The sequence below is a fragment of the Pholis gunnellus genome (assembly GCF_910591455.1).
Source record: "Pholis gunnellus genome assembly, chromosome: 11".
NCBI classification, from domain to species: Eukaryota; Metazoa; Chordata; class Actinopteri; order Perciformes; family Pholidae; genus Pholis; species Pholis gunnellus.
The window spans coordinates 7,640,520-7,655,056 of NC_136538.1; the positions used below are offsets into that span (position 1 = coordinate 7,640,520).

A 14,537-nucleotide genomic window follows, 5' to 3' on the forward strand; every position below is an offset into this window, starting at 1 on the left:
TTCTGGACTTGGTTGAACTGAGAGTTTGTGTGAGACAGTGCACACAATGTTCATTGTTGAAAATGACTGGCCTGTGGTCTTAGTACTGTAGGAGTCAATTTCTGTCATTATCATGTTGGTGTGTGACATTTACAATAAATCTGGCTGAGCAAAGGTATGTGTGTGTGTGAGGAAGGGATAGGGTGATGTTCATGTGTGCCCATGTGTATGATGTGGCTCTTTGCGGTAACACAGTAAAAAATGTGGCTCTTGGTCTTTGACTGGTTGGCCACCCCTGGAATACTGCATTGCATTGCGATAATTTCTGGAAACAAGCTGGAGCGGAGCCCAATGGATGTTTGCAACTACTATGACAAGTTAAATGTCTTGTCTCGTCAAGCAACCACATCAACCAATATAAATAACGTAGGCCTTGCTTGTCTTGCAATGTAGTTATTTTGTGGCAGTTTGGAGGAAATGTAACTTGAATTCCTTATTTGCACAGCAGAAATGAACACGAAATGTTCATGAAAATAAATGCAATGTTCTCGATAGTGTCCCCCATCATTGTTACCGGTTGAGTGAAACTAGTCCCAAACTAGCAAAAACACTCCATTTCCCACAGTGCTTCATTGTGTCGTTTTTCACGCGCGTCACAGCTCCTTCTTTCCGCTTCCGGTCTTCTCTCCGTCTCGAGCTGCGTGGTGTAGCAGCGTTAGCTAACTGAGCACATATCGTCGTTTTTCACTCCAGCGTATGAGCTTGGGATAAATACTAGCATCATGTCATACCAAGAAGAGGAAGAAGTGAGTTCACATTTGTTTCCCTTCAAGGCATTTTAATGCTGTTGTGTTAATAACAATGGCACGTTAGGTAGCGTTAGCCAGCTAGCCAGCTAGCATAACTCCACCGGTATAACAGTAACGTAAGCTTTCGACGAGCCAGCATGCTAGTCGTGGTTGTTGTCGCCCTGTTTCTAGAGAGAATGCAACCATAACATTTCTGTAACGTTATGTAGTTTGTCTGAGGTAGAAGATAACGGTTTAGGTAAAGTAAGCTAGCGTAAATGATGACTGTCTGGTTGACATATAATAACTTTCTTTAATCACAATCTTTCTCAGTCCTCTGTTCCGGCACAGTACGATCCGTACGCCTACCCAAATGACTGCGACCTGCACACCGGTTAGTATACACACACCTATTTATCTAAATGTACGAGATCCCCTTTCAGAGTCCACTCCTCACTCTCCCATCTCCCTGCAGGTGACCCCAAAGCAGACCTGGCCTATGAGAGGCAGTATGAGCAGCAGACCTTCCAAGTCATCCCAGAGGTGATCAAGAACTTCCTGCAGTATTTCCATAAAACCACCTCTGACTTAATCGACCAGAAGGTTTATGAGCTGCAGTCCAACGGAGTTTCCAGTGAGAGCATTGAGCAGAAGATCTATGAGATCCAAGACGTCTATGAGAACAGGTGAAGTTGACTCTCTGGGAATAAACCTCTTCTTGTGGTGGTGATGTTGTTGCCTCCTCTTAACAGAGACATTAAAGCTGTGTGTGTGTGTGTGTGATGAGCATCTCACCTTTGGTATTGTGTTCCTATTCAGCTGGAATAAGTTGACCGACCGTTTCTTCAAGAATACTCCCTGGCCAGAGGCTGAGGCCATTGCAGCACTCGTTGGAAACGGTGAGTTTATCATCAGTCATCCGTCCCATTTTTTGGCTTTGCACTGACACCATAACTACATTTTTCTTTGATTTTTGATTTGGTTCTTAAAATGGGATAAAAATAAATGCAACATGCAACAATCGTTTTCCACTGATGTCAGCTAATATGTGTACATGCCGTTGTTCAAGCGGCTCAAAGGGCAGGATTCTTACGTGGTTTTGTTTACAGTTGTATAAATTGACAGTCCTCTGTTTTCCAATCACTGAGAAATGAGTTCACCCCGGTGTAGTTCATCAGCAGCGGGAATGTTTCATGTCATTGTTTTTCTGTTATCTCCCATAGATGCTGTGTTCCTCATCCTCTATAAGGAACTTTACTACAGACACATTTACGCTAAAGTCAGCGTGAGTAACTGCTCAATACAAACACTTATCGATCTCCATTACTGAGCAAAATGTGTGAAAACGTCTTGAGTATTTTGTTGTAAGTATGTTTTTATTTTTTATCATCAGGGTGGACCGACTTTGGACCAGAGGTTTGAGTCGTACTACAATTACTGCAACCTCTTCAATTACATTCTCAGTAAGTTACCAGAATAGTCGTTAACATTTCCACTCACCTGTAGTAATCCGTGTAAAATATCTCCCAATGAAGGACGAGTCATCTGACAATGTTTGTGATTTATAAACAGATGCCGATGGCCCCGCCCCCTTGGAGCTGCCAAACCAGTGGCTCTGGGACATCATTGATGAGTTCATCTACCAGGTACAGTGCATTGTGTTCTTTTTAAATGTATCCTCAGTTATTCCTTAACAAAAGGACAAGCACGAGTAAGTATCTGATGAAATAATAACCAGAGAGTGGTTGCCAATAATTACTGGGGCTGTATTCATCTACAAGGAGTACCATATGAGTGGCATATTAAACATACGTCTCCTGTCTCACGCCGATCTAATAGCACACATGAAGTAGGTTTAAATTCTGTTCACACTGATACAAACGTCACTCTTTCCTCTACAGTTCCAGTCCTTCAGTCAGTACCGCTGTAAGACGGCCAAAAAGTCAGAGGAGGAGATCGAATTCCTGAGGAACAACCCAAAGATCTGGAACGTCCACAGTGTCCTCAACGTTCTCCACTCCCTGGTGGACAAGAGCAACATTAACCGCCAGCTTGAGATCTACACCAGCGGAGGTATAGAAGACTGTGTTGTAGATAGTTGTATATGGAAGGAAGTGGGGGTGAAGTATAGCACACCTCAATGTTTTTAGAATGTTGAATTTTTTTTAATGAAGCCCTGGACCTTGTTAAAGTTACTAAAATAAGGCGCAGTTTAGGTTCTCTGTAGCTTTATAGTCCCGTAAAACCTTAGTTCTAGTAGTTTGTTGCTCTCCTGGTTAGAAAATAACGAGTCTAATGAAGAGACTGTGTATTCAGCTAACATGTTGTTCGTTGGTGTGCTGCAGGAGACCCAGAGAGTGTGGCTGGAGAATATGGGCGTCACTCCCTGTACAAGATGTTGGGTTACTTCAGCTTGGTGGGGCTCCTGAGGCTTCACTCTCTGCTTGGTGATTATTACCAGGCCATCAAAGTCCTGGAGAACATTGAGCTCAACAAGAAGGTAAACCACCTAATGTAGAGAGCGGCACGCTTCACTACGACTACTAATAGCCACACAATCCAATATGCCAAGATCTGTATTTATATTTTCTTTTCCTTGTTGACGTATATTTACTTGGTTTCAGGCTGCGTCATCTTGTTCTCTCTTCTCTCTGGTCCACAGCCATGAATCTGTTTTGTTTCTTTTCTTTCAGAGTATGTACTCTCGTGTACCCGAGTGCCAGATCACTACATATTACTATGTGGGTTTTGCCTACCTGATGATGAGGCGCTACCAGGATTCTATTCGAGTCTTTGCCAACATCCTGCTCTACATCCAGAGGACGAGAAACATGTTCCAGAGGTCGACGTATAAATATGAGATGGTCAGTGAGAGTAATGCACATCTGGCACACTCATTCATGCCTTCTTTGAAATGATCCAACAGTATTATAGTTGAAACAGGTGTCATAATACTTGTGTATGTTTTTTTTAGGTTAACAAACAAAATGAGCAGATGCACGGTCTGCTGGCCATCGCGCTCACCATGTACCCGATGCGCATCGATGAGAGCATCCACACCCAGCTGAGGGAGAAGTACGGAGACAAGATGCTGCGAATGCAGAAAGGGTGAGAGGGAAACTCAGCACATTGTGTTGGAACAACTGTATTTAAGGTTCAGTGTTTGTCTCGTTGCCTTTTTTGATACTAAACTGTTATGTACAGTGAAACACGTGTACCTCTTTGCTTGTGTGTCTGAGCACTGGGCCGGGAAGTGTAGTATTGGTATTTAAACTGTGGCGCCCGTCAGCAACAATGTCTTAATTTGACACAAATGTTCCTTTTTCCACCTCAGAGACCAGCAGGTGTTCGAGGAGCTGTTCAGCTTTGTCTGTCCCAAGTTCCTGTCACCTGTGGTGCCCAACTACGACAACGTCCACCCCAACTACCACAAAGAGCCTTTCCAGCAGCAGCTGAAGGTCTTTGCAGAAGAGGTGCAGCAGCAGGCCCAGCTCTCCACCATCCGCAGGTAGAGCATACCAACTTTGACTGTGTGGTCACATGTGTGGCAGCAACAAGGACCAATAAGCACAAGATAAACAAAGGGGACGTTTGATGTACGGTATGGAGTTGTACCCAGATAAAGACATTTTGGGTGCTGTTTTTCTGCTTTGATGTAGGAAATATACTAGTTATATATATATTTGTTATTTTTCTCCTGCAATCTGGCCCCGTAGAAACACTTAATGTCTCTAGAAACCTGCTGAGGTTGCACATGTCATCTAAGTCCCAACGTATCCTTGCAGCTTCCTGAAGCTGTACACCACCATGCCAGTTGCCAAGCTGGCAGGATTCCTGGACATGACTGAGCAGGAGTTCCGTATCCAGCTGCTCGTCTTCAAACACAAGATGAAGAACCTGGTGTGGACCAGCGGCGTTTCAGCTCTGGACGGAGAGTTCCAGTCTGCTTCTGAAGTCGACTTTTACATCGACAGGGTGTGTTAAAGTCTGTTAAATGAATGTGGTGCCTTTTTGTTATGAACAGTTTAATAGTAAGATGGACCGTGATGAAGAGCACTGTTGCTTTGGTTAAAATGATGTTGGAACTCGTTAGTGGTCCCAGCCGGTCCATAAGCCCCCTGAAACACAAGCTCGTGTTTTTTAATGAGCTTTTTTCTTTGCAACACTTCCACAGGACATGATCCACATTGCCGACACTAAAGTTGCCCGTCGGTACGGAGACTTTTTCATCAGACAGATCCACAAGTTTGAGGAGGTGAGTAGTAATCCATCATGCCTCTGGGAAGGAATGGAAAAAGTATGGAATAACGGAGTTGCTATATATATAATTTTTTTAAAGTATTGTCACCAATACTGATGTAAAAAAGTCTCAAACACTCTACTAGCTGTGGGACTGATTCCACAGCGAGCCTTCACTTGAACAGATTAGTTGTAAACATCCCTCCTTCTTTCTACAGTTGAATAAGACAATGAAAAAGACGCCATCCACCACCACCACCACCGCTGCAGTCACTGCTACAGTTACTGCTCCAGCTCGAGCAGTCTGACGACCCCAGTGACCGAGTTCTCTGCCTCCTCAGTCTTTTGACAACTATTGTTGATAACAACTTTTCTATGTAACCTGGCAACAATAAACTGATGGAGTGGTGTGCTAAAACTCTTGATTGTTGTCTCTTTATCTGTCAAGTGTTTACCTTTAACCACCAGATGGCAGTATTCACACTGCCTCATATGGTGAATAACTATCTAGATAAAGGAAAGCATACATTAAGACATGCAAGCATGCAATACCTACATTCAGGTTGGTTTGTCTTGAATTGTCAGTGAAGCCGTAGTTCAAACTGTTCCTGTGAGGATAACGGATTGATAACATTGAAATGGGAGGACATATTTCTAGTCTGTGTATTTAAATAATATTCTGCTGCATCAGGTGCCTTGTTCTCCAATCATCCCACTGAAAGAGGTCAAAGGCCGTTGCATATTTCTTTTATTATCACGGATCACCCAACATTTCCCAACACGGATCTCAGGAATGGTGACAATAATGACAAAGAAATAAAAACGTACAAAATGGGAATATAAAAAATAAATAAATAAATCTTAAAAACACACCACACATCAGAAACAGCATCAGTTGTCATACAAAGGAAAACAGAACGACATGTCACCATAGCACAATATACACATCCACAAGGACTCCCTACCTATTTTGGTAAGTCAGCATTTTTCTTTAAAAATATTTTAATTCCATCAGCTTTTCTATAAAATAAAAAAATAAAGCAAACAGCTCATTTTGAGCACGACTTTTTTTTAGTCCCTCAGGTGGCAGTGTAAAGTCTGTGGGCACAATGCCATCTTTATGTTTATAAAAATTGGATGACTCATATTTTTTTCAATTCTAATATTTAAATCCTTACCTAGGTTTTCTTTGACTGCCTTTCATATTAAATTTATCATAAATGATTCAAAGTTTTTTTTGATGACTTGGTGTGGCTCCAGTCTCGTATAATGTTTTGATTCTTCTTCCATCATCGTCATCAGTGAAGCGTCTCCTTGTACCCGACTGACTCGGTCCACGCGAGAGACGAAGAGCTGGACCGGGGTCAGAATATTCACTGCTGTCCAGCAGACTGGAGCGTTGTGTCTTCTTGCCATGGATCCAAAAAAAAGACTTATCAAACTACTAGAGTACTTAAACAATTGCAGAATGGTCAAGGCCCCTCTTGATTTTGGTGTCAGGTGAAACTCCACTCTGTGAGCATCACTGGGGGAAATATTTGAAGTGCTCTTGTCTGCATTAAATGTCCATCTGTAATTTCCCAACAATAAAATGTATCTAATATCTGAAAAAGAAAATGTCGTATTGTCCCATCCTCACTCCTCAAACACCGATGGCATTGTCTTGCAAACAGAAATAAATATCAGAGCATGATAACAGTAATTGGGTCATTTTCTCAATGTCCCATCGATGGCCATCCACTGGTCTGAGTGTTTCAAGCTTCATTTTTTTGAGTGTGTGTATTTGTGCGAGTGTATGCAGTCCAGGTGTGACTGCAAAAGGGGTTCCTGATAATGAGGCACCTTCTGACGATCATATGGTCACGGTTCAACAAGCTTCTCCCACGGGGAGGCGGAGTCTCTCTTCTCCACTTAGCTCTTTAGATGAAAGTCGATGACCCCGGTTGGTTTTGTCTCGCTGAAGAAAAGTGCCCTGCTTATGATTTTCCATTTTGCTAAGGGCATTTGAATGAACCTTTGATCGAAGCACCTAACTTAGGACCACCTTCAACATGAGACCAAACTCAAACCAACCCAATGGTGAGTAAGTCCTCTTGCAGGCCGTCTCACTGATGGACTGAGGTTGGCTGATGAGGTACCCTAGACTACACACACTCCTCCTCCAGTCCTCCCCCAACCACGTCAGGGCAGCGGTGTGGAGGCACAAGGACACACACACACGAGTCATGGCTGCGCTCAGACCAGCGAGGCCTCGGCTAGTCATAACTCCGTGATCTCCAGGGGACTCGCCGACAGGGTGTCCCCGTCCTTGTGACGGTGCATCGGGGTGGACTTGGCCGACTCGGTGCGGGCGTTGCGCTCGGAATAGAGTCCCCCGTCGGCGTTCAGGGCCTCCAGGGAACGCGCCAGGGCCCGCTGGTCGTCCTCTGGCAGGCTGCTGAGGTCAGAGGTCAGGAGGGTACCTGTGCTGCCGTGGACCACGTGCACACCTTCGGGACCCTTCAACTCCACAGGGAGCTTGTGCTTGAAGCGCATTGTGCCGCGACCTCCGCCCATGCCCAGTTGCTCGTCCTCATCGTCGTCCAGGTCGCTCTGGATCAGCTGTCGAGGGGAGGACAAGAGAGGAGAGGGAGAGTTTAATTAAACCTACTGATTGCAGAGGCATCAGGTTGACAACAATAAGCCGCTTTGTAAGAGAAATGTTTGAGGAAGAGCTGGTAAAAGGTAGACCAGTGGAAGGAAGTAGTGAAACAATAAAACAGCGGAGAAGAATAAATTGAATTCCAGGCCTGGGTTACTCTATTGGACCCAAAGTCTGGCTCAAGGTAGCAAAGACAGCAGAAGTAGTGAGTAGGTGCCAAGTCAGAGCAGCAAGCGTCAGAATGGGAAATCACAGGAAGGCAAGATCACTCTCCGGCGGTGTTAGACCACCAGTTTTTCCTAGCCCACCTCGGTGACTGATGACTCATCTCCCTGACTGGTGGACACTGTGACGAGTCGTGCTGCAAAGAGCGTTTTCAGCCTCAGGTAGTCGTCCAGGACCACATTGAGCAGGGAACCCTGACAGGACGGCAGTTAGGATCAAACACAGTCTGTAACACCATCCTCCTTACACACCCTCACTGTCACAGAAATCAAAAATGAGAATCCACAGCAGGACCATCTCTGAGTCCTCTTTGTTTTCTTCTCAGGACGTACAGGTGGGGGAGGTCTTAGGTTCTGTCCCTCAATGATTTTTGGGAAGGATGGAAGGACCAGCGCAAAACAGGCTTTTGGATTTGGACGTCTTCATGCGAGTGTGTCTGCCTGGATGATCTCACATACAGGTGTCTTACCTTGATAGGCCCTTCCCTCATAATCTGGCCCAGTTTAGCAATGTTGTCGTACTCCTGAATGGCTGCCCTCAAGTAACGATCATCCTCAGGCTTCGCTTGAGGCTCTCGACCAAATGTGCCCTGTGGGGATGACACACACACACACACACACACACGCTTACTTAAAAATGTTTGAGCTGTGAGGGGTTAACTGTTTGAGCTGTCAGGGGTTAACTGACGACAACGCCTTGGTAAAAGACACAAACTTGTGTAATGTTGAGAATTATGACTTTACTCTCTACCTTCTCAGCATTAAAGCCTGGGGCAAAATAAAATCTATTTAGCTCCTCAGGGATTTGTTGGACAATGTGAAAGAGCTCAGATAGATGCTGGTACTGACATGAGTGCGTGCCGGGCTGTTCCACAGGTCAGTTATCTCACTGAGGTTCTCAGGCAGGTCGTCCTCGTGGTCAGCCTGAGCAGCCAGCTCCAGGTTGCGACAGAATGGATCCAGCCACACCGGATTAGCCCTGCAGAGGCACACAGCATTACACACATCGTCTACGACATGCAAAGGAAGTATGATTGAACTATTTTGGGGAAACAATGCTCATTCGCTTTCTTGCCGAGAAGATCAGTACCGCTCTCATGTCTGTATGCTGAATATGGCTTAGCTTAGCATGAATAATGTGAACAGTTAACCTGGCTAAAGAAAAGCGTGTCCTTGATCTTTATAACTAACTCACAACTACTGAAAAAATACAGTGGGACATTTTTGATAAGTTTGCTTAATAACAACACAAAGTGGTATTCGGTGTGAATTCCTATTAAGCAATTCCAGAATCTTTTATCTCACCCCTCAAAAGAGTACTTGTTAGTGTTGGGCATGTCCAGGATATCCATTAGACCCGGGTTCCCTGGATGGTAGAGCACAGATTATTTAAAAAAAAAAAACTAAACTAAACTGACATGTTGAACTCTACATTTACAGGCGTCAACAGCCGTAAAAGCCACATCCTGAAGTTAACAGGTGGCGGGACCGTCCCCCCTCAACGAAGCTGCTTCTCACCTCCTGATCCTGCAACGATGGCTTTCAGCTTCCTCTGGTGTCTGCAACACAGGAAGAGGCACGTGTCACGAGAAGGTAAACATGTTGACGTCGCTGCTCAGACAGACAGCATCGAAACAGGCTCCATGTCTGACTCAGTCTCCTCAACATGCAAAATAAATCAGAGTCAATGCAAAACTGCAGAAGGGTTCTTACACTCTGTGATAATGCCAGTTCATTGTGACAAACAGAATCCCTGCCAAGCACAGCAGCACAGCCAGGATGATGATGACGAGCTGCGAGAGGGGAAAAGAACGTTAAAAAGGCACCGAGAGACAAAACGTCTGCAACAACCTGTGGGTGTCTGGAGGCCTCGCAGACCTGCAGTGTGGTGATGTCGTCGGGCAGTTTGTCACTGACAGCAGGCTGAACGTCCACGACGGTGTATTTCCTGAACAGGTTCCTCAGCTGCTCCTTGTTCTCATCGATCATCTGAATTACCCTGCAAAGCACAAAACACCAGGACCCAGGTAAACTCATACAGTATGTGTAAAACAGTGGCACCATGCAGCATTGGAGTGAAAGATTCATTTCATTCAGGACGGTATACCTGGCAACGTCTAGGATGGTGTTGCTCTGATTGTTGACGACGTGAATGAGCATGTCTGTCTGATCATAGCTGACCCTGCCCTTCTTGTCCACATGGAACTGCGCAAAAGACGAGTGAGACAAAAGGTTTTGAATATTTACACACACACACAACACAAACAATATAAAAGTCACATAATAATAGACCATTACCCATTAAATAAAATGCCTCACCTGTATATCATCCAAGTTGACAATGGCTCCAGTAATGTTGGACAGCAGGTTGACGAACTCTTCCTGGTTTTCGCGGACCAAATCAGGGATCTCATTGAAGACTATCTTGACCCTCTGGTCATCCCGGAGAATGTAGATGTTCACGTTGGTGGTTGTACTGTGTCCGGCGAAATCACACGCCAAAATCTCCAGCTGGAAGTAGCCTGGACTGTAGGCGGTGAAGAGGTCATATGTTCGGATGATACCATCTGTCAAACCTGCGGAGATAACGGGATAGAAAGTCGTTCTGAAATAAGAAATGAACTATTAACATATGGGACCCTTCCCTCTCCGGGAGATTTTGAACAGTATGCACGAGAAGATGAGAAGAACTGGCTGCAGGAGGCAAATACACGACATGTGTTAATGTCGTGTACATTAAACTCAATGCAGGTAATTAGCGGGTAGATCATGGCAATATGTTGAACTAAACAGGCAATGTCTAAGCCTTAGACATTGCCTGTTTAGTTCAACATATTGCCATGATCTAAGGTGTGTGTCAAAGGTTAAAACCGCCTGAATATTGTTCATGAGGAAGCTCACCGATGGTGAAGATGCTGCCAACGTCCTCACTGCCATTGCTCTGCGACTGGAAATAGCGGATTGTAACAATATGGTATTGAACCAAGCTGTTGTTGCCAATGTCATTATCTATAGCCACGACCTTGATCAGTTCCGAGCTCACTTTGGCATTTGCTGCAACTCCTGAAAGCAGAGAGGGGAAGGTGTTGGTGGTTTCACATAGACCAGCATGCGCATTCAGTGCGTGTACCAGACTGCAGACTACCTGCAGTGTACTCCGCCTTAATGAAGCGTGGTTTCTGGTCATTGATGTCTTCCAGTTCAATGCGGACTTCCAGCAGGCTGGGGTCACTGGCAGGGTCCAGGGCTTTGGCCCGGGCTGCCCTCTGACCCCTGGGAGGAGTCCAGCTCCTGTTGCTGGAAGCCTTGATGATGATTGAGTAGACCGGGATCTCCTCACGGTCCAGGTCCTTCAGCAACTTCAGCTCTCCATCGAGACTCAAGCCAAAGTTTCCATCACTGTTTCCTCCTGCAAGAAGAGAGGGAAAGCACCTGTGTTCAGTCACCTAAAGCCCTGAAGGAATCGGCTTGAAATAGAAAAGAAAGACGGATGGATCCATACAAATGGGGGATATCTTTGCCTTAAAATCAAACATATTGCTGCAGTGTCTGTAGGACACCTCATCACCTGCAATAAAGTAGTAGACGATGGCATTGGAGCCCTCGTCTGCATCCATCGCTCTGGTTGTGTTCCCCACCACAGTACCTGGAGGGGAGTGCTCAGGCACTGCCAGCCTCTGGTAAGGCAAGCTGCCACGCTGAGGTGCACACACACAAACAGACCAAAGGGGAAAAAATTGGACAAACTGTCAAATAGCAGCTCCTTGTACGGATGCACATGTGCAGATATTGGGGCGTCTTCAGAGAGCTTCATACTCACCGGTGGTTTAAGGAAGACGGGTTCATTGTCGTCAATGTCCAACAGCGCCACCTGCAGCGGCTGTGTGGTCTCGTAAGGCACTGGCTGGCCCATGTCGCGGGCCACAACGATAAGCTGAGAGAGTCGTTTGCACTCAGTTAGAAACACACACACCAAGAAACACCCAGAGTGCATTAACTGCGCACACACACACACAGTTGACTCACGCTGTGGAGGCCCTGTTTTTCCCGGTCCAGTTTCACAGTAGTTGTGATGACTCCGGTCATGGCGTCGATGTGGAAGTTCTCCCAGTCTCTGTTACCGGCTCCAGTCTGCAGGAAGCCATAGCGGACCTCCCCATTCACCCCCTCGTCAGAGTCCGTCGCATGCACCTCATACACCGGCAGGCCTGGGGGCTGCTCCTGCATGGAGGGCAAACACTGTCAGCATATGCTTGTGTGAACCTCTCAACTTGTGTCTTAAAGGTCGACTGTTACAGAACGGTTAACAGGACTTAAATGAAGTCTTTGACATTTTGAGATGTCATAACAGAAGCAGCCTAGGTGTAGTTAGTAACATTAAACCTGGAATAAGGAATTTTCTGGCCACCTGGGGGCGGCGGAAACAAGCTGTAAACACACAACTGAAACGCGATCCCCTTTTGAGTTCATTTAGTGTACTTGTTGGCAAACAGCTGCTGTTTTAGCCCCATTACTACCTCTATGTGGGCGTGTTTGTGTCCACCTGAATAAGGCAAATCCAACATTCACTCTCCATTCAGGTCTGATTTGCTCTCCACATACTTGGAAATTGTATGACCTCGCAGCACCTAAAGGCTCCACTATGTTCAACAGCTAATCACCAACGTTGTCTGTCCATTTTGGTGGACGAATCCACATTAAATACATCGTCGTTTTCAATATGAAATGTACCGTTTCTGGTAAAAGCGTCATTTAATTCATCGCAGTGAGCCACCGACTCAGTTTCTTAGCACCACAGCACTCCTTGCTGTCTTTAATGTATCGCAATGAGTCACACATAGTGAGGCAGATGTTGTGCAGATTGTGAATTTTAGTAAATGAGAGCAACAGTATCTGATCAGTACTCCGTATCTACAGTTTAGGCATCCGGAGAGAACATTTGACCTAAAAAAATCAGACTTCTTCTTCTTCTTCAGAAGAAGACAACAGCACATGCAGTGGGACGCTTGAATACAGATACCTCGGAGATGTGAATGATGGTTCCATTGGCGGGCCTGACAAACAACGGTCTGTTGTCATTGACGTCTATGACCGTAATGATCAGGTCTGCGGTGCTCCACAGGGGAGGACGCCCCTGGTCTGTGGCCACCACAGTCAGGTTGAAATGTTCAGAGGACTGAAGCAGGCGGCGAGAGCGCACCAGCCCTGTGTTTGGATCCAGGGAGAACGCATCTAAAAAGACCAGGAACAGATGTGAAGAATTAGACTTTGATTCAGAATATTTAGGTGACCTGAGGCTTTTATTAGTATATTCATACCTGAATGGAGTCCCAGCAGGCTGTAGAGTACCGCTCCATTTTCTCCTTCATCCAGGTCGTTAGCCCTCACTGTGATCACAGACGTTCCACTGGGCTCATTCTCAAACACGCTGGTGTTGAACACTCGCTCCGTAAAGCGCGGCCGATAATCGTTGACATCAAGGACGGTCACCAGGACCTGACAAGCACCGACAGGCAGATGTTAACAGATGTTAACAATATTCCTGCTACGAGGTTTAATTCGAGGTCATGTAGAGCCCGACTCGTACATCGGCACATTTCAGCTCCTCACATTTTGTTAACAGTACAAACAGCAACATTTTGGTATACTAATACAATATACATAATATATATTATATATATATTATATATATATATATATATATATATTATATTGATTGAACTTCAGCGACACAACTTACAGATGACTTGAGTTTAAACTACGTGTCACATCCCTGCTTCTCATTTAGTAAAAGTGTTAATAAAGATGGTATTTGGTGTTGATATGTGCGAACGTGTCGTTCCAGCCCGTGATCTCTACCTGGATCGAGTTCTCTCGTCTGTTGTTGGAGCTGCCGCCAGGGTTGTCACGGGCAACAGCGGTTAAAGTGTAGTGATCCTTTGTCTCCCTGTCCAGAGGAGAAAGGATGTAGATCTCTCCCTGGCACGGGGGAGAGGGAATGATTAGGAAGGAAGTACAGGCCGACTGGGAGTGGTGGTTCAATCAAGACATCCATTCATGACAGAAACGAAGGTCAAATATGAAGACTGTCTTCATCTTCAGCACGCTTTGTTTAAAACTTTTGTCTCCAAGCCGGATGACGTTCAATGTTGACACCCTGATAGGGGAGTAGGGCGTAGTTGTGATGTAGGGCGTAGTTGTGATGGCTGATGTGCGAGTGTACAGGTTAACTCACAGTGGATGGTCTGATGCCAAACTTGCCCTCCCCGTCCACCAGGCTGTACTCAATGACGGCAAAGAGGCCGGAGTCGGCATCTGTAGCCTTGACATGAACTATGGTGGTGCCCAGGTCCACGTTCTCGAACACAGGCTCCTACAAACACAGGTAAAGACACACAACGTGGATATATAATTTGTGCTGTTTAAATACTAAGATATGACTCAACTCACAATATATATTTTACATTAAAAAAACGAAACTAAATACAAAAATGAACTCGCAAAAGTGAGTGAATGCCACACAAACAATAGACATGGTCAAAATTAAACTCCATATACATTATATCTGAAATTACAGAAGTAGCCACTCATAAATACTGAAATGATAAATCCTTTTTTTAACAGCATTGTTCATTTCTGCCTTGGTGGGCGCGCAATGTGTTTCTT

At 45.3% G+C, this 14,537-nt stretch overlaps 2 protein-coding genes across 2 annotated transcripts in view; one reads left to right on the forward strand and one right to left on the reverse strand.

The window, feature by feature from the left end:
• Positions 1–653: 653 nt before the first annotated feature.
• eif3s6ip (eukaryotic translation initiation factor 3, subunit 6 interacting protein) lies at positions 654–5,422 on the forward strand. The gene is made up of 15 exons (XM_079168667.1): positions 654–785; positions 1,101–1,161; positions 1,243–1,453; positions 1,587–1,666; positions 1,991–2,052; positions 2,161–2,230; positions 2,340–2,413; positions 2,669–2,840; positions 3,113–3,267; positions 3,461–3,631; positions 3,742–3,875; positions 4,102–4,275; positions 4,553–4,742; positions 4,942–5,022; positions 5,225–5,422. Exons 1-15 carry the CDS (start codon positions 762–764, stop codon positions 5,312–5,314), a joined length of 1,749 nt encoding a protein of 582 aa, XP_079024793.1. The 5' UTR covers positions 654–761; the 3' UTR covers positions 5,315–5,422.
• A 1,803-nt stretch (positions 5,423–7,225) lies between these two features.
• Positions 7,226–14,537, reverse strand: part of cdh23 (cadherin-related 23) — a gene marked incomplete at its 5' end in the record, with an annotated part of 133,062 nt that continues 125,750 nt past the window's right edge. The window contains 19 exons of the mRNA XM_079168933.1: positions 7,226–7,607; positions 7,956–8,066; positions 8,342–8,461; positions 8,721–8,850; positions 9,177–9,237; positions 9,390–9,430; positions 9,585–9,664; positions 9,750–9,870; positions 9,979–10,076; positions 10,191–10,447; positions 10,773–10,934; positions 11,017–11,280; positions 11,440–11,569; positions 11,692–11,805; positions 11,898–12,092; positions 12,892–13,103; positions 13,190–13,367; positions 13,731–13,850; positions 14,107–14,244. Of these exons, the coding sequence (XP_079025059.1) occupies positions 7,266–7,607; positions 7,956–8,066; positions 8,342–8,461; positions 8,721–8,850; positions 9,177–9,237; positions 9,390–9,430; positions 9,585–9,664; positions 9,750–9,870; positions 9,979–10,076; positions 10,191–10,447; positions 10,773–10,934; positions 11,017–11,280; positions 11,440–11,569; positions 11,692–11,805; positions 11,898–12,092; positions 12,892–13,103; positions 13,190–13,367; positions 13,731–13,850; positions 14,107–14,244 (2,874 nt within the window). The 3' untranslated portion in view covers positions 7,226–7,265. The remainder of the gene's footprint in view (positions 7,608–7,955; positions 8,067–8,341; positions 8,462–8,720; positions 8,851–9,176; positions 9,238–9,389; positions 9,431–9,584; positions 9,665–9,749; positions 9,871–9,978; positions 10,077–10,190; positions 10,448–10,772; positions 10,935–11,016; positions 11,281–11,439; positions 11,570–11,691; positions 11,806–11,897; positions 12,093–12,891; positions 13,104–13,189; positions 13,368–13,730; positions 13,851–14,106; positions 14,245–14,537) is intronic.